At 42.5% G+C, this 18846-nt stretch overlaps 2 protein-coding genes across 4 annotated transcripts in view; both read right to left on the bottom strand.

Annotated features, from left to right (window-relative positions):
- Positions 1–446: 446 nt before the first annotated feature.
- On the bottom strand, positions 447–2659 carry atp5pf (ATP synthase peripheral stalk subunit F6). 2 transcript variants are annotated; one of them, XM_084347409.1, is made up of 4 exons: positions 2562–2659; positions 1710–1879; positions 1303–1427; positions 447–552 (listed from the first exon to the last, which is right to left on the bottom strand). In XM_084347409.1, exons 2-4 carry the CDS (start codon positions 1877–1879, stop codon positions 524–526), a joined length of 324 nt encoding a protein of 107 aa, XP_084203535.1. In that variant the 5' UTR covers positions 2562–2659; the 3' UTR covers positions 447–523. The 2 variants fall into 2 exon arrangements, with proteins under 2 accessions (XP_084203535.1, XP_084203536.1); XM_084347410.1 differs by lacking the exon at positions 2562–2659 and adding an exon at positions 2482–2505.
- A 717-nt stretch (positions 2660–3376) lies between these two features.
- Positions 3377–18846, bottom strand: part of appa (amyloid beta (A4) precursor protein a) — a 39684-nt gene continuing 24214 nt past the window's right edge. For both annotated transcript variants that reach the window (XM_084347685.1, XM_084347686.1), the window contains 10 exons: positions 15127–15260; positions 14176–14250; positions 13932–14090; positions 12628–12756; positions 12438–12537; positions 11283–11495; positions 10763–10816; positions 9377–9468; positions 6277–6423; positions 3377–5925 (listed from right to left, as the gene is read on the bottom strand). In XM_084347685.1, coding sequence (XP_084203811.1) covers positions 5824–5925; positions 6277–6423; positions 9377–9468; positions 10763–10816; positions 11283–11495; positions 12438–12537; positions 12628–12756; positions 13932–14090; positions 14176–14250; positions 15127–15260 — 1205 coding nt within the window. In that variant the 3' untranslated portion in view covers positions 3377–5823. The remainder of the gene's footprint in view (positions 5926–6276; positions 6424–9376; positions 9469–10762; positions 10817–11282; positions 11496–12437; positions 12538–12627; positions 12757–13931; positions 14091–14175; positions 14251–15126; positions 15261–18846) is intronic.

Raw genomic sequence — 18846 nt, 5'->3', positions numbered from 1 at the left:
CAATTACAACCAATTCTAATGCAAATGTAGCATAGTTTCACTTGTGTTTAATAGCATGTGGGTACATCTACAGATGAGCTTTAAAATACGGGCGACACTATTCAGTTTACTATCATAGAGGAGTAAAGATACTACTACTCAAAACGATTAATTAAAAACTTGACAACTAATTGATTAATCATTGCAGCTGGACTTTGAACAACCTTTTACTCGTCTGAATAAACACTTTCAAATCCGTGGCAGTTTCTATTTCTGGCAGGCACAGCAGCCTGTATTGTATCTGAAAATATTCTGACTGATCACAAAACATAAAATGAGATATTTGACAAGTTACATAACAGTAAATGTGACATCATAATTGGAGATATTTTGTGCAGTTATGAGTTTAGCATTGCAAAAATTAGTGTGTGGGAATCAAGAAGCAGCTTCAATGACAACAATGTGTATAATGGTTTAAGCCACTATCTTTTTATTAAATACAACATATTAGTGACATGTAGGAGATATACAACATGGAAAGCATTTACTTGGCTCCTTCATCCAGCTTGGGATCTGAAAAAAAAGTAAAGAGACAACCATTAGTGATAGTTGTTGATGACTGAATCCCCTAAAGTGAGACATACTGCGGCTGTACAATACCCTTGATATGAGAATTTACATGTAGACATGGGCTACAGCGATATACAGCAGCTAGCTAGATGTAGGTTCATCAAAAATGCAGTGAAGCTCAGAAATAAAGGCTTCCTGAACCAATTTCAAACAGAATGAGAAAATCATCTGGCTTTGATACATGTCACTATATATAGACACAGACAAAGCCCCAAATCACAGTGCATCTCTGCAGTGGCAAGGGATAAATATTTATGAGAGGGGAACTGTGTGAGAGCAAAGAATAACTTCAAAGCACACACAATCTTTTAATTATCATTCCGACTGTGTGGCACATCAAACGTCACAACTTTCCTTTGATGTGATGGACAATTTCTGTCCAATGTCTTGTTTTAGACATTTGCAGCTCTCAGCTTGGACTAAAACAATCAAGAAATAAAGTGTCTGTGTCACTGTGTCCTTCAAAAGCTCCTTTGTACATCAGTAAACCAAGGCCGCTGTTAAACCCTTGCTCATTGCTCTGGCAATGCTATGTTTAAAAATTAAATCAGTGATTCCTATACTCATATTTTCTAAGCAATGATCAGTAAGTTAAATGGAATTTTGTACGTGTTCCTGCCACTAACTATATGTAACAATTAGGCAGAAAACACACAAAGTACACAATGAAAACCAGCATAAGCTCAAACTAACCTGTGAACTTGAAGTCGGGGAACTTGACGAGGTCTCCTCCTCCATATAGCCTCTGCAGTTTGGTGACCTCTTCAGACACGTTCTTCTGGTATTCAGGACCTGCGTCCACGAGGCCACCTGAGGTCCTGGGAGAGCCGAGGCATCAAATATCATCACATGTTCGAGAGATGAGTGTGATGGCAGTGAGTGGAGGAGATGCCATGAATACAATGCAAACAACGTAGACTGAAATAACATTTAATGCTACAGAAGCCAGACAGTAGCTTCAAACAGCTTTCAAGGGCATACAGTTAATATGTCACTGGTGACTGAACTTCTATCTGGACTCTGATCTAAACTCAGCTGCCTAAACAAAGCAGGGACATTTAATGTGGGTGTATGACAGTAGTTGTGTATGATCCACTCACTTGCTCTTGTTGCTGTAGTCGCGGATCTTGTCCAGGAAGAGTTTCTGGACGGGGTCGAGCTCCTTGGCCCGCTGGAAGAGGATAGCAGACATGCCGATGTTCCTGCGCAGGGTGACGCTCACTGCGGAGCGCAGCATGGAGGACAGCAGGGATAGCCGGTGAAGTGCCATCTGAAGGAGCAAGGAGCCGTGTTGTCAGGACAATACACTGTGACTCTGTCTCCAGATCACACTTAAGTCAATAGGAAATGCGTAGTCTGGAATTGCGTTAGGAGGAAGTAGCTGATAATTCACAACTAGCTGGGGTTTGGAAACTTAATCCTGTATAATAAAATGCTAAATCATTTTAGTGTATCGAAACTTGAAGGACTCCGTCACCTACTAACCTTACAACATCACTAATATGGACGTGCTGCTGGTTAGCTGGAGCAAATTAATGCAGGCGCTAGCTAGCTTTCAAGTTAATACAACTTAGCTGCTGTCATCAACAACGCTTGCTTAGCTTAATGACATTGAGTTAGCTACATAATACACAGTTGCAGCATAACAAGCAATTTTGGAAAGCATAATGTAATTGTCAGTTTACTTCAATAAAGTCAAGACAGCTAGAATGTTTCATTGCAGCTTGCTAAGCTACATGTTTACAACTGCTATCGCTAACATGCTAAGCTACCTTTAGCTGACGCGACACAGCCTTCTAACTGTGTCCTCCGTCGTTTATTGAGCTACAATAAATTATTTCAACGTGTCACTCATTACAGAAATGAACATGCCTCTGTTAGTATGCACCGTTGTGACAGACAGAGCTAAGTTAAATGTTTGATAGCGTTTCTTTCAACAACGCAGTACTCACCTTGGATTTGACACTTTAGCAGAGGATCCAAATGTGGAGGACCGCGGTGGATTGTGGGATTGTGGAGGGGTGAAAAGGAGGCGTTCGCGGACGTCAAAATGGCGGCTCCTTTGCGCAGCGCTGCGCAGATTTAGGTTGACCTCACATAACACCAAACTGTCCTTAATCTACTACAGCAGCAAATCCTGTAAATGTATTTGAACAGGAAAAATGTTTTTTATGTTGTGTCATTATCTGTGGCTGTGTAATAATCACGACAGAGCAGAAGGCCCTCGTTGAGCTAAAGAATTTTATTTATTTATTTATGTATATTTTTTTACTTTTAACTACACTGTCATTGCAGTTTTCCTGGACTTACACTTTTTTAATATTACTTGAAAAAAAGGCACAAGTAGCTTTACAGATGTAGCTAAACATTCTCACTTGTTAGTCATTTTATATTTTAATTAACACCATTGTTAATTTGACTTTGGTTTTATTTCATTTAATAAAAGCATATATCATGTTGGTGTGACTGTGGACCAAAAACATTTTGTTGGGCTTCACTTTATTGCAGAATAATTCAACCTTTAGCGAGACGAGCCGGGTTCATCTGTGTCAGGAAGCCCTGTCAGCTCTACTCTGCTGTTCTCTGCCTCAGTCTGACCTCTGACCTCTTTTACATAAAGGGAAGAAAAAGAAAATTCCCCTTCAGAGTCAATTTTCACAATATTATCACCTGCCTGATATTAAAGACCATACATAGACACCGGTTATGAAAATATAATATGATGTGTTGTGATTTAAACGTCATAAAAACACAAAGACGCAGCATCTGTATGTACATTCAAAACTTTATTATGGAATACAGTGTAGAAAGCGTTTTCCCAGTCAATGCAAATGGCCTGCACAATATTACACAGTGGAAAACAAAACCAATATATAATCCACAGAAAAAGATAGAAAGAAAATCCTGCTTCCTCTTCTACTCTACTGCCCTCTGTTGGGCTTCTAATGAGCACCCTCTGAAAACCAAGGACCCACCCCACTGCAGCCTCCATATGTACACTTCACCCACCATTCCCTCGAAGATCTTACTCGCCATTAGCTCTAATAACAGAGTGAGAGGTCACGCCGTCTTTCTTTCGATGGTGGCAAACCTTGAGCCGACTGTATGAAGATGAACGGGGGGGTTCTTAACGTTTACCTCGATCCCTGCTTTCACGTCCCCCGCCTGCCTCTCAGCTCTCCCTCGATGGTGAACGCCTATCATCTATATACAGACTACCGTGCTCTGCCTCTGAGGAGTCAAGTGTGCGTTGATGGCAGAGAGGTGAGCAGCATGCCTGAGGGGAAGTGAAGGCAAAGGAGGGAGAGGGAAGGGAGGTGCTGTGGGGGGAGTGAAAATCCATTATATATATACAGACTGCCTGCCTGGCTGACTATCCATCCGGAACTGCAAGTCATTTCCTCTCTACCTCGCCCTCCTTCCTCCTCCTCCTCCTCCTCCTCCCAGTGCTCCACCTGTTCCATCAGCAGACGGCAAAATGATTACAAAAAATAGACAGCGTCGGCTTACAACTGGACGAAACACCAGACTGAAAATGACAAAACACATACAGGCAGAGATAATCCTAACCCATCCCCCCATACTGGATTCCTCCTATTTTTCACGTTCCCCTTCCCGCTCCCTTTAACCTTCAAGCCCACGACATGCCCTTTTAAAAAAAAAACAAAAAAAAAAAATACACAGTGACATGGATTGAACAAAGAAGCAAAAATGAAAGGGGATGATTTATAACACAATATATCTCAGTGAATAATATACAAACAGAGATGAAGCCAGCCCCCCTCCTGTAAGCTTCAGGAACGTAGCGTGGTTTTTAAAAATAAAAAAAAATGAATACAAGAAATGAGGAACACACTTAATTTCCAAAAATCACAGATCTTTTTTTTAAATGTGTATTTTACATGATATCAAAGCAGAGCCCGTTCATCTAGATTTATATATATTTTTCATCATTGTTTGAAGTCACGTGATCACGAGAAGATACTAAATGTACAATCTTGCTAGAATGACAATCTATACGTGAGAAAAGGATCTCGAGAGAGAGCAGCGGTAAGATCTTGACTTTTTTTTTTTTTTCTGTTTTTCCGAATCCTTGTTGTTGTCATTGTTGTCATGCACTACATAGGAACAGCTAAAGACTTCAGCATTACTTCAGTAACATTACACGCAATTTAAAAAAAGGACTTTACATCGGTTTTGACTTCTCTTCTTTTTTTTTTTTTCTCCGTTTTCATTCTTTTTTGAAAAACAAAACTGGAAACGAAAGAGGAAAAAAAAAATTAAAAACAGCTCATTCAGAATACATAATTACTACCGTCATCGTCAACATATTCGTTATCGTCAGCGTCTCCAGATATCCTTAAGAGCCTTGTGTGACTTAGCACAGCCCAGCTGTCGTAAGAATGCGTAAAGAAAAGAGGATGGAGGGAGGGATGATGGAGGAGGAGGAGGAGGAGGAGGATGGGGGGAGGGAGGGGAGGCTCACTTATACTCCAGTGTAGACTGTAGAGTGAGTGCAGTAGTGGTGCATCTTGTGGGGAAACGCTGGGCATCATTTATAAAAATCGTGCTGCTTGATTTAAGCCGTCATTTCGTTCTATAATCACTACAATATGAAGAATCAAATGATTTGAGATGATTTCTGATGATTCCAGTTTTTGTAAATGAGGCCCAGGTGAGCGTGTGCCAAAAAAATCCTACTGATCAGTGGTCAGATTTGCCTGCACAAGTCCACACCTTAAAACCATCCCAAGCCAAAAAAACCCAAGTATACACTGGCCCTGAATCAGTGTGGAGAGAGCACGCTTCTTCCCCCAGAGAGTGGGTTTGTTTCGATGCACTGGGCGGGGCCTTCTTTCCATACGTCAGCAGGCCCAGATGGAGCAAACGTATAAAAACACCTTCCTTTAACTAAAAGGCGTCCTGCTCCGATAAAGTGAACAAACTTGGTGCAAACTGGCCTCAGCCGCAGCGTCCGCCCAGGCATAAAAACCCTGGCTACAGTCGCTCTGTACGCTTGAGACCGACTATTTCAGTCACGCAAATCGTCTAAGCCACACTGCCTTTTGGAGACGTGGGACTCGTCTGGGAAGAGGAGGAGGAGGAGGAGGAGGGAGGAGGGAGAGGAGAGGAGAGGAGAGGAGAGGAGGTGCTTGATGTGTGGGGGAGGAGATGTTTGTGTGTGTTTATGCGTGTGGACGTGAGACATTCTCCTCAGTTCTGCATCTGCTCAAAGAACTTGTAGGTCGGGTTCTCGTAGCCGTTCTGCTGCATCTTGGACAGGTGGCGCTCCTCGGGGGTGACCGCAGCGTCCACCTGGAGGGGAGCCAGAGAGGGGGGAGGGGGAGGGTTACATCGGCACGCACGAATGTAAAGACAATCGACATTTTAAGACCTTTTGAATGCTTCCTCAAGTGATTTTTAATTGGATGCGGAAAGGCAGGAAATGAATCCTTTTATTATTTGTAAACAGATGCAGAGTGCAGAGTGTACAGTCAAATCCATACATACATATACATATATATAGCCTGATACAACAGATTGTACTCACACGTGCATGCATGTGCACAGCATCACCCCCCCCACACACCAGACTGCGTGCCGTATAGAACAGCTTGTCCACACACACACACACACACACAAACGCACAGGTCAGTCGTTTCTCACCTCGATGACTCCGTGGTGGATGGAGGTGTACTGCTTCTTCCTCAGCATCACCAAGGTGATGACGATCACGGTCGCTATGACGACGCCTCCGACCATCAGGCCGATGATGGCGCCCTTGTTGGAGCCCACATCCTCGGCGAAGAAGACCTGTGGGAGGCGAGGGACAGACAGTGGTCGGGCGACCTGTCAGTCACATGGACACGACCAATCGCAGCCAGCGGGGTGGTTTTTAATACATGGACAGTAGAAATGCGGCGCCAAGGTCTTTTCTGAGTGTATGAGTGTAGCGTTCAGCACAGCGGGGCAGACAGCTAACTGTGCTTAGAAATACTTTGCATGTCTCTTGCATGTCCAGTGAGCTCCAGTAGCTGCGACTACCACTGCTGGAATGTAACTGAGTACATTAACTCAGGTACAAATTTTAGGTACTTGTACTCTACATGAGTATTTTCTTTTCATGCCATTTTCTACTTGAGCTCCACTATATTTCAGAGGGGAATATTGTAATATGCAACATTTACCTGACAGCTTTAGTTACTCGTTACTTTACTGATTACAGTTGTAAATATGAAGTTTGTAAAATATGATGTTTTGTGATGCATTCAACTATCCAGCAGTTTTTTTAATCAATTTGTCAATTTACAGAAAATGAATTTTCAGTTAATTTGATGATGGTTTAAGTCTTTTTTAATTTTAAAACTTCGAAAATGTGATAATTTCCTGCTTTTCCTTTGAATGATTTGATCATTTGAATGTATTTGTAATAATTTTGCTATTAAAAGAAATAATAATTTTGAAAACAAAACAAACAAAATTTTAATTTATACTACTCCTGGGACTAAATAAGCATTGTGAAGGTGTCAGCGTGGGCCCTGAGTGACAGTATTTCTTACTAATTTTTAAGAATTGTAACAAACCATATGAAAATAATCATTACTGAGCTCCACCTCAACGTACTACAACTGTAAAATCCTGCTTCTGACATTAACGCATGACTCATAATAGACTGCTGTAGTCATGATTCCTAAAAGCCAGAAATCAGTTAGCATTTTTGGTCTTCTGGTTCCCTCGTCTCAAAGTCTGTGGGTTTTTTTTTAATTGATTCTCACTTAAATGCCTGAAACACAGTCCGTGGTTACCACAGGCTGAACATATTCACATGTTTTGTTCTATGACATAAAGTACATCATTAAATGTTCCATTATTTCATTATAAAGCACTTAAGTGTCTTATAAACAGCAGTTGCTAACAAGCAGCTAAATGGTAGTCAGGCACATTAAATGTCACCAACTCACTAGTCCGTCTTTACAGGTGGACTTTAGTTTCAAAGTATTCCAACTCTAACTTTACACCTGTTGATCAGTTCATAGAAAACGTGTGCAGTAATTGTGTAGTAAGACGCTGAGTGGTGGTGACAAAAATCATCTGTGAAGATAATGTTGCCGAATAAAACGTGTGAGTATCATAAACGTGTGTTCGTCACAGAGATTATTTTCGGCGATAATCCAAAATCCAATTGAAAAATCCCAAAGGCTTTTTGATGCTAACTTGCGGCTTAGCCTACAAAAATACGTCATCCTGACACCACTCTATAGTCTGATGACTGTACTATACTCGCATCATGTTCAATGCAGTACTAGGAGTATTAGCACTTTTACTGTGTCAAAGGATCTGAATACTTCCTCCATCACTGTCACTAACTCGGGGGGAGATTACTTGTGACATTCAGAGTTCCATCCCATTTATTTCCGCTTCCTTCCACTTTTCATTTGCTTAAATCACTTTGCAGTGCATGCTGTGTGTAATTTTTTTTTGTGTCATTTTTTGAAATAAAATCATTACAGAGTGAAATCTAGCGTGAAAATTACCACTTTGCTTCTGGGGGATAAAAAAGATGTGAAACAGAAACACGCATTAAAATAACTGTGGGGGGACTTCTGAGGGGTTATTTTTACTGGTGGTGATTTTAATTTCTTCCTGTGGCTGTCAGGTGATTTACAGGAAGGGGAGCAGAACATAAGGCAACAGTGATGCAGCATGACTCAGCTGCAAAACAATAAGATTAGGAAAAAAAAAAAATAAATCACAAAAAGCAAATGAAAGCTTCCTCCCTCTGTCACAGATTATGCTTCTCTGTCGAACAGAACAAAAAAAAGTGGAGGCAAATGGCTTCTGAAGGGAGGAAAACAACTCGTGATATCCACCTGTGCTGACTGGGGATAACGGGACAGAACCGCAGTCAGCTGGCACCGACTTCAAAACAGCACTAAACTGCAGATAATCTAACAGAAATGCGTGCTGACATCTCGCCGCTGCTACCCCTGCTGGTGTCAAACACTGCACAGAGTGGGGACTTAATTTGGGGCTGCTGAGCCTCCTCCAGAATAATCCTACAGAAAGCTGATTGGGGTTACCGTGAATATCAAATCAAGGAGTTAAGTTGAGGAGACCGCCGACACTCCGACTGCTCATTGTGAATGCAAGAAATGTGATATGTAATAAAATGTAGGGATTAAGAGATTAAAGCCTTTAGGTGAGAGGAATAAGGTACGCGGATTTGGATTTGACTGAGGATGGATTGAGGTTTTTGTGCTGGCATTACAATGCGGGATGAGATTAATGAATGAACGAATGCTGAAGTGGGTCAGAAAGCCGCGGAATGTCGAGCACAATAACCTGTGGCCGACCAGGAAAACACTTACAGACACAGACAGCACGCAACTTCACTCTGATCGGAGGACGGAGGAATTCAGAGAAGTGTGACGCACGCATTATCGCGGCCGTCTCCATGGACACCTGTCTCCATGGTGACAACCTTGGGAGTTTACCAAGAGGACAGAGTGGAGACATGGGCCTGACTGCGCGTGTGTGTGTGTGTGTGTGTGTGTGTGCTTGTGGATATGAGAGGGCAGAGTGCAAACTCCCATGTGTCAGTAAATGCATCTTTCTGTGTGTGTGTGCATGTTTGTGTCTATTTATGTATGAATCTGTGAATTTTAAATGAGTCTGCTTGTGTCAGAGTGAGCTGCTGCGTGCGTGTGTGTGTGTGTGTGTGTGTGTGTGTGTGTGTGTGTGTGTGTGTGTGTGTCTGTTTGTTTACCAATTTCTGGTGGTGAACTTCATATTCAGTGCTCTGTCTGTCCTCTGTCTCCATTCGCAGCTCAGGCATAGCTTCCATCTTCATTCCAGTCACTGGCAGGGGAAGGAAAAGTACCATCTATTATGGATGGTGACACTCAGCCGCTTTTTCTTTATCTCACAGACACACACACTCTTGCTGGACTCAAACTCGCCCACACAAGCCGGACAGACAGCGGAGAGTTGGCAGTAACAGTGGTATGAACTGAATATGGCACATATATATAGCACAGTAAGCATAGAGCCTGCAGCGGTGTCACAAGTCTCCTGACAAACACAACTGGCTCCTTCATGGAGGTCAAGTAGAGTTGGCTGTGTGCAAATAGAGTCCAGAAATACTGTCTTGACTTCACCACAAGAATCTACTTTAAAACGATCTTGTGATGGATTTTAAGGGAACAGACCTAACCTGAACAAATGTTAGTTTTTAGCCTGGAAGCTTCTTTAACAATCATTGTTGAACTTCAGTTATAATCTATAATAGATTACGACACATACTATTACCTATATATGCTTATATACTGTATGTTTTCATGACAATGCCTCCTAGCAAAGCAGATACTATCATTTACTGTCCAAATCAAACTACACATGTGGTGAGCACTCTCTTACAGAGCGCCCTTTATTTTGGGTTTATAAGTTACTAGTGAGTAAAAAATAAATGACTAATTATATAGAGCAGTAATAAGCCACCTATTAAGAACAACTTTTAGGTTGCCAGAGGGGGAAAAACACTATTTGCTGTTGAGCTGTAATAAATGCCAATAAGTCACTAATAAAGAGGAAATTTGCTTCCAATTCTGCACTCACACGTCTAAATAAAGTAATTATTAAATCTTAATGAATTTATCATGTTATTGTAAGCCATTTGCTAAAGTTATCAGCAATTATGACAGTCAATAAAAGATTTTTTACAACCTGGCAACAAAAAAGGTTTCACTGTGAGAGAGTGAGTAATGAATAAAGCTATTAGTTACAACTTGTACACCCTTAAAAGTTGATTCAAACATTTAACTCAGCCGTGTCCATAAAGCTAAATCTGACTGTGCGTTTATGATTAAACCAGCTGTTTAACTTTTATTGCCCTGTGGCTCATGTGTGGCCACCAAACCAAAGCTATAGGACCTCCAGTATTACCACCAGAGGGTGCATTGTTTCATATCAAGAACCATCTTTACACATAAATGAGCAAACAGTGATAATAGACCTGGAAGAAGGAGTCCTTACACTTTAGAGTTAGTAGCCTAGCAACAGACTAATATCTGCAGGCCATAGACCCCATCCATCTGGTTTCATAAATATATTAAAATATGCAATATTGGCACAGTTGTATAACAATAGCACCAACCTGGCCGTGTGGGAATGCCTCTGTCAAGACTGGGGCGAGAGTCCACTGGTTCAACTGGAGAGAGAGAGAGAGAGAGAGAGAGAGAGAGAGAGAGAGAATATTTTTATTTTAAGCACAAAACTGTGAAAAATGTGTTTGATCCTACAAAACAAAAATTAGATCTCTCATTCAGGGTTCATACAGCTTTTTAAAAATTCAAGCACTTTTCAAGCACTTTTCAGGTATCTAAACCAAAGGATTCTACACTCTCAAAGCCTTTATAATCACATCTGCATTGTTACTATAAATGCAATTGCGAAAAATACAGATTTTTGGGATTACATGATGTACATGTACATGGATGAAACAACTCTGGTAATGAAAATCAATATTTTTTCAGGGATTATCTTCAAATCCAGGCGAATTCCTTACCTTGAAAATACAACGATTAAAAATAAGCATTTCGAGAACCTTGTTCAGACCCTGCATGTTGCATTACAGCCTCAACTGTGAATCAAAGTGTAAGTGCTTCAGTAAGTACCCTGGTTCTCAGTGTTGGGCTGGTTGAAGCTCTCGGGGTGGACGAAGCCGACTCCCCCCAGGCCCAGCGTGTCCTCCTGGGGCAGCACGTCGGTCTGGTCGTCTCCCAGCTCCAGGTCGGGCATCAGGGCGTCGTTGCCGTAGCTCATTCTCACGTCCGTCTGCAGGTTGGCCAGCTGCTGGGCCATCTCCGCCTGCTCCCTCTGCAGGAGCTCTGGACGGAGACAACGAGGGAGGAGAGAGGTCAGAGGAGACGAGACGAAGGGAGAGGGAAGGGGACTCCCTTTATCTTTGCTTTGAATTATTTTTAACATTTCTTTCATAAAAAATATTGCTATAATAACTTCTTTGGATCTTTTTTGGATGGAATCTTTAAAGTTGCTAATGTGTTTATATTTGTGCTTGAAAAAAAAAAAGATCCCACACAATGTCGGCGAGGACAGACGGCCTCCAAGAAATGTTGTTTCGCTCTAATTTTGTAATAGACCTGGCACCCAGCAGTGACTGAATGGTGCCTTCTCTTCTGTGTATATTTGTTCCTGTGTGTGTGTGTGTGTGTGTTTTGCCGTGCAGCACAGAATGTGACAGTCTCCGAGACAGAGACACAGATGGCTGCGTGACGCATGCAACTCCAATAAACCCAAAAACCCACAGAAACCTCACAAAACGCAGGGGCTGGGAGGGGTGGAGGGAGGGAGGGAGGGGATTTATCTTCCCTACAAACAGTTTCATTTGACTCTGAGCGGAAGAATTAGGCCAAATGGCTCCAAAACCTTATCAACCAAAAAAAATAAATAAATTACATTTTTCGGCAGGCTGGAATTTAGAGCATTCAATCTCCCTGTTACATGCAGCACAATCAGGACAGTGTGTCTTCCCTCGTATCGCTCTCATGTCAGGGTCAGCAGGAAAGGCATCCAGAGCTCAGATTTACAGGATGTGGTTCGTGTCATTCTGTCAGATTTTTACCTGTTAACTGCTCTTTCAGCCAAAAACTCCTCTCTATGTTTCTCGGTTTAACTTCTGTAGTTATCTGACTGTATCCTGGAAGTTTTAAAGTCTCTAGTGTTTTACTTTCAGTGTCTACTATAAACTGGATTCTATGTTTGCGCTCAAATTAAGTCACCAAATGGCACCGGGTGAATTTTTAACTCACCAACTTGGTCCTGGATGTCGTCGGCCACACCGGGCACCTTGTAGAGGAGTCCCAGAGACTGGTTCATGCGCTCCTCGATGACGCGCAGGTGGGTCAGCACCTTTAACACATACAAACTGCATCAGCTTCTTCAGAAAAACAAAAAAAATTCATAATGTTACAAGAGTTAGCATAATGCGTCCGATGCTACCTGAGGTCTGATCTGCGCAGCCTTCTTGGGATCCACCATGCGGACGTGCTCGAAGTGTTTGAGGGTGTGCTGCCTGTCCTTCTGCTCGGCGCGCACGTACTTCTTCAACAGGCTGAAGACATGGCGAGGCTACAGGAGACACACAGAGAGGACAAGATGACACTGATGGTTAAGAGCAGAGGACAGGATTCGCATGGTGGGGTTTCAAGCCGAAGCCAACATTTGCATGATGCTGATCCAAATCCCCAAATCGGTCTGTGACAGTGACTGTGTTTACACTAACAGGACAATATAGGGGTCATGTAAACAGCTCATTCTGTATCAGGCTGCATTCCGACTGCAGCATTTTCCATTTTTTTTCCAGAGTTTGCGAGGAGAAACATACCTACTCTAAAACATTATGAAAGGCTTGGATATCAGAATGTTGTTGGATACGCGCAGCTATCACATCACTGACTCTTTCAAATAGGAATCATTTTAATTAACACTCGAGTAGAAACACTATTTTTCCGAATTAAAGGCAATAACCAAAATAATCTGTGCACGTACATTTTGTGTTTTTCTCCAATTCTATTCTCTTCTCCTCTGAGAAGATGAGGTTAATTCATATATTCAGAATGTTTATCAAACCTCACACATCCGTCAAATGCTTCAGAATGACGGTGCATTAGAGTTTAAGGACTGAGTTTAATGTGTGTATGAGTTTGGTGGCGTTTGATTTATTGTATTAATTAATTGGAAAAGTACAAGTCCAGCCAAGTTTCCTCCAAGGAGGAGAAAAACTGTGTTTTTATAGGTTGGAATCCAACACATTTGATCTGATTTAAAAGCATCTACTGTATGAAGGGCTCCATTAGCTGAGTGTATTTATACAGTGACAAAACGATTAAAATGCCTTTATTGTCACAGAATGTTAGGCCTTCGCCAGGGAGACGAGACTAGTCTACGGTCGACGTCCAACCGTGAAAATGACGGCATTTTAAAGGTTTAAAAGAGCTTGCTGTGGAGTGTTCTTGTGACTTTTATCTCTACATGCATCTCCAACTCAATTTGAGTCCAGAAAGCCCTCCTATCCTTAAAGTTTTTCGTGTTTTGCAGCAGATGAGCAGGTCAGATTAAGAGAATCATGAAAATATCTCACTTCAAATAAAAACAGAACAAGTATCTTGATGAGTAGCTGACGATCTTAAAAACACCAGCGACAAGGTTGGAAATGGCGGGACAAAGTTTAAAAAGTGCTGATAATCACAAGGGGAGAGACTTTGATAACGATTGTTTCGCTGCTGAACTGTTCGACATCGTACCCTGGGTGGGTCCTGCTGCAGCGCGGTCAGGTAGCTCTCCAGAGCCAGGCGGCGGCGGTCGTTGAGCAGAGCCTCCACCCGGGCCATGTGGGTCTCCACCAGCTGCTGCCGCTCGCTTGCCGCCTCCTGCTCCAGCGCCTCCACCTTCTCCTGGAAACGCTGCATGCACACATGCGCAAACATCCACGTTAATATCAACTAAAGGGGTTGAGGTGTTTCTGTACACATGTCCAGCGGGTCTCACCTGGATGACAGCTTTCTTGTCAGCCCGTGGAAGATTCTTGGCTTCCCTCTCAGCCTCCTCCCACTCTCTCATCACCTGAGCACAGGAAAAGGAAGGCAAACATTAATTATACCTGTCAATCTGCGTTATCGCTCCATATGTTTTAACACAGTCTGATTTTACACTTGAGTGAAACGTGTCAGCGCTCTTTGCGGCGCGGACGTGATGTTTGCGCGGCTGTCAGAAAGGAAGCTAATCTGACATTTTACAAGGCTATGAAACGTGTGGGCTGCAGGAGGGAATATCACATCCTTCCCGTCTGAGTATATAAATCCTTTCAGATTGAGAATGTTGATATGAGGGAGTTTCTGCTTTTCTAAAATCACAGGGGGGTTTACATGCTGGGTCAAAGTGAAGCATGACACAAATCAACAGATTCCATTCCCCTTTTTCTAGTTACATCTTCCTCTGAGAGATGACTGTACATCCTGCCTCAGTTCCGTCCTCCTTGAGTCACTCGGTGGCTTCTTTAATGCAACCGAGGACCTTACCAAAGACAATATTTCTGAGGGTGAAGCCAACTGTGTGAAATCGGACGACGCTGCGCCTGTAGCTACCCGTGCACAACAAACAGAGCTATCCAGAGAGGCGCACAAAAAACAAAAAACAAAAAACGGTGACGTTGCTGCGGACCATCTGGCTCTCTTCCGGAGAGCGAGCCCCTTGATTAAAGAATACAATTAAAGTTGAATTGGCTCGGTCGGCTCACCCGGGAGGGATTAACAAACACCTATTCGTTTTACTTGACACACCTCCGTTCTATTCATAGACATATCTTTGTCCTTCGCCTGCTCCCAAAGAAAATCCTGCTTTCTGTTCTCCCTGCTGATCAGCTTTCAGTCTGCTGAATTAACAGTAAAAGCATAAAATCATCCTTCCTCATTCATTTCCTTCGCCTCTTTCCATCAGTACCTGGGACATCCTCTCGCGGTGCTTGGCCTCCAGGCTCTCTTTGGCCTTCTGGAAGTGGGCGTGCTCGTTCTCGTCGGCGGGCGTCTCCAGGTAGTGGTCCACGGCGTCAGGGGAGCTAGGCGTGGCTGTGGGTACTGTAGAGAGAGGGGGGGAGGAAAAAAAAGGAGGCAGGGATGTGAAAAGACTTTCACTGCAGCAGCTTTTCATTTAGCTTATCTAGGACTGGCTGTGCTGCAGAGGCCCAGACAAAGACAAAAGGTCCAAAATGGGTTAATAGGGTTAGTGTTAGATCAGGAAAGAAAGAACACAAGATAGAAGCGGTAGCTGGAAGCCAGCACCCTCCAAAAGCAAACAAGTGAATGCCTCAGATGACCCTCAGTCCTTTGTGAAAGAGAGACAAAAACCGCTCTCTCATTTCTATAACTTTATTCAGCGCTGCTCTCGTGCATAAACACTGGCGCTGGAATATATCCTGTGGGCTCAAAAAGCAGACTGAACTGCGGTCGACTCAGCAGCGAGAAATATAAATGGGCCGCCAACTGCATGAAACCTGGGTTTAATCGGTGGAAAGTTGATTATCTTTCACAAGAGCTCTATCAAAAGTGGTCTGCGGTGCGCGTGTGAATCTGTGTGTGACGGCTGTGCATCATGTGAAATTGGTTATGTCGGATGAGAGCGCATGACTGCACCAGACAGAAAAACAACGGGGAGATGTTTTTTTTCCTTTGACCTGAGCTGAGTGTTTTGTTAGCCTCTGTTCCTTAAAATCACTCAAAAAGGATCAGTTCACCCAACATATGAGGCATTTTCCTGGTGATCACAGTCTTGGTGTTATTTACCCAGTTCAGAGATCTCTGAGATTTCTGCTTCCAACCAATATAACGGAGGTGAAGGGGATTTAGCAAGCGGTGCTCACAAAATTGAAAATCCTGATTAAAAAACGTGTGTTCTTGTTGCTGTGGATCATCCACAGAACACACTGAACCCTTTTCAAAGGGGCTATTTCTGCATGGTTGGATTAAATGAGAGGTAAGTGAGAATGTTCTTGTTTTGTAATTGGGTGAACTGATCCTGTACACTCCACTGCAAAGTGGTAATCCACTAATTCCTTGTTTAGATTTTCCCCTTTTCTTCCCCCACTGTTGTGTTTCTAGACTGTACATTTTTTCAAAAACTGAAGCACTGTGACATTTCTTCTTTTGTTATTCCGTTTGCTACCTGATCTCTTTCTCTCTTGTATCCAAGTTCCCCCAAGTGCATTAAAACAGCCTGAGGAGATAAAAATGCTGTATACATAAGCATATATACTACTTCTAGCTAAAAATCCCACAATGCAATGCCATAATTGTCTAAATTATAGTTAGGAGACACTTCAGCTGTCACTGTGCAATTTATTGATACGGCATAAGTGTTTTCTTTTCCTGTTTTTAAAGGCTTCACCACAGTTAAGTGATGCAATTTACTTAATGATACTTGCCTCTACCCACTTAGTCATCATATTACTGATGATTATTTATGAAAAATCCCATTGTGCTAATATTAAGTACCATTCCCTTCAATACTGTCGCACTATCGTCACTGAGATATATAAGATATGGGGGTATATGGTAGATTTTTTATGGAGATTTAAAAATACAGAGGCAAACGATATAAATACCAGGCTGTTATTTTAAGGCCATATTGCCCAGCACTGGTGCAAAGTGATGGAACTAAGGTTACTGTTTTGATACCATGTGTTTAAATGATACGATATCAGCATTCAGTAGTATCAAAAGCACCGTAGCTATAAAAGAAACAGATACAAAACCAGATTTTCAACCCAAGGCTGCACAGATATTAACATTATTACAAATGTGTTGCTATTTGTGGTCAGTCAGTGTTTCTGTGCCTGTTTATGTAATTATCATATGCTTGATATTTGCAAAAAGCTGCTTTAAACAATAGAACAGTTGTGAATCATTGTTAGTTAACCACACATGCGAGTGCAGTGTGTGTCCGTGTGTGTGTGTGTGTGTGTGTGTGTGTGTGTGCTGGCTCGGGGGATAAAAAAGACACTGCAGCACTTTCTCACCTCCACTATGCTCAGCAGAGCAGAAATCCCATCCCGAAAACACACACATGCACATGCACGCTCACACCTAAAACACACACACTCACACACACACACACTCACTCTGGATAAAATTAGATCAAAATATAGGGAGATGGAGATAGCAGGACTCCATTTTGCTGCGGGGCATATCATGCACTTCGTGACTCAGACGCACACACATTTGCACACACACACACACACACACACACCGAGCAAGGTCGCTGAACCTTACACAACACTAAAATCATCATCGGAGCTGAACACTTAAACTGCCTTCCTCTCCTCATCTGTAACGCACAACACCCCCCTCCCCTCTCTGCACACACACACACACACACACACACACACACACACACACACACACACACACACACACACACACACACACACACACACACACACACACACACACACACACACACACACACACACACACACACACACACACACACACACACACACACACACACACCTGGCAATAAAAACACAGGAGTTACTATTTGAAATCTAATCAGTTCAGTTTGTGACTGGATGATTGCGTCAAACTCAACAGGAAGTGGCGAGAAATGTTGTTTCTTTAAAGTCTAATGGCCACACGTAGTGACAAGGTGAGAGAACCGTCGAGCAAACTCCCCGTCCTCCGTGTTGCCACTGAAAATCAATCATCACAGCGTGATGTAGCAGGCAGGTGTGCGCCGAGAGCGTGTAATGATGTATTGATGAGCTTTTTCCCTACCGCTACCTTGGAAACGTTTCTTATTTTCACAAACCGCAGCACGGCAATTTAACATTAACCACAGCTGATTTCCTCGAGGAAGGAGTGATGTAAGCAAGGCGGCGACACGTCAGGGATGTGAAGGGAGGGTGTGCAGCCAGGTGAGGATTACTGCTACATAATATCTGCCTGGTTGATTTTACAGCTCATATTCATGTTAAAGTAATATGCGAGATGATGCCCATGAGGTGACTGCAATCATAGACGTTACAGTAGTTATCATACCTGCTCTTAACACTGTAAACCTGGCAATGTAAAGAGTGTACTCAGCCTTGAAGGCAAGTCTTCTGTATGCAGCTGTGGTTATCAGGGCATGCTGTGCAGTTTTTTGGTGCCATGTTTCACTACTAATGTGGATAGGAATCAGTCAATTTTAGGGTTTTAGTTATTTTCTTGATTAATTATCAGTAGTTGGTCTATTAAATGTCAGAAAAATGGTGGAAAATGTTCATCAGATAACGTCCTTAAATGTCTTGTTTTGTCCACAGCCCAAATATATTCAGTTCACTGTCATAGAGGAGTAAAGAAAACCAGGAAATATTCATGTTTAAGAAGCTGGAATCAAAGAATTTTGACTTTTCTTTCTTAAGAACTTAAACCGACTGATAGGTTATGAAAGCAGCTGTAAAAGTTGAGGACCAAACAATCCATCCTCGCAGCTCTAAGAAGTTTTACCTAATCTGGCAATCAGAAATATCAAACTCTAGGAGACTCCTTTACTCAATATTCAGAAAAAGCTTTTCATCGCTGTGGTTTTAACACAGCGACTGCTAAAACACCTCTGCAAGCTCTTTACAGCTTTCGAAACACAACTAGGTACAGTTTGGCTCAAGGGAACATGTGTTTCGCAAAA

Source organism: Pagrus pagrus (genome assembly GCF_965226575.1).
Source record: "Pagrus pagrus genome assembly, chromosome: 24".
Lineage (NCBI taxonomy): Eukaryota > Metazoa > Chordata > Actinopteri > Spariformes > Sparidae > Pagrus > Pagrus pagrus.
Note: the sequence above shows the minus strand (reverse complement) of the source record. Positions and strands in the feature narration are given on the sequence as shown.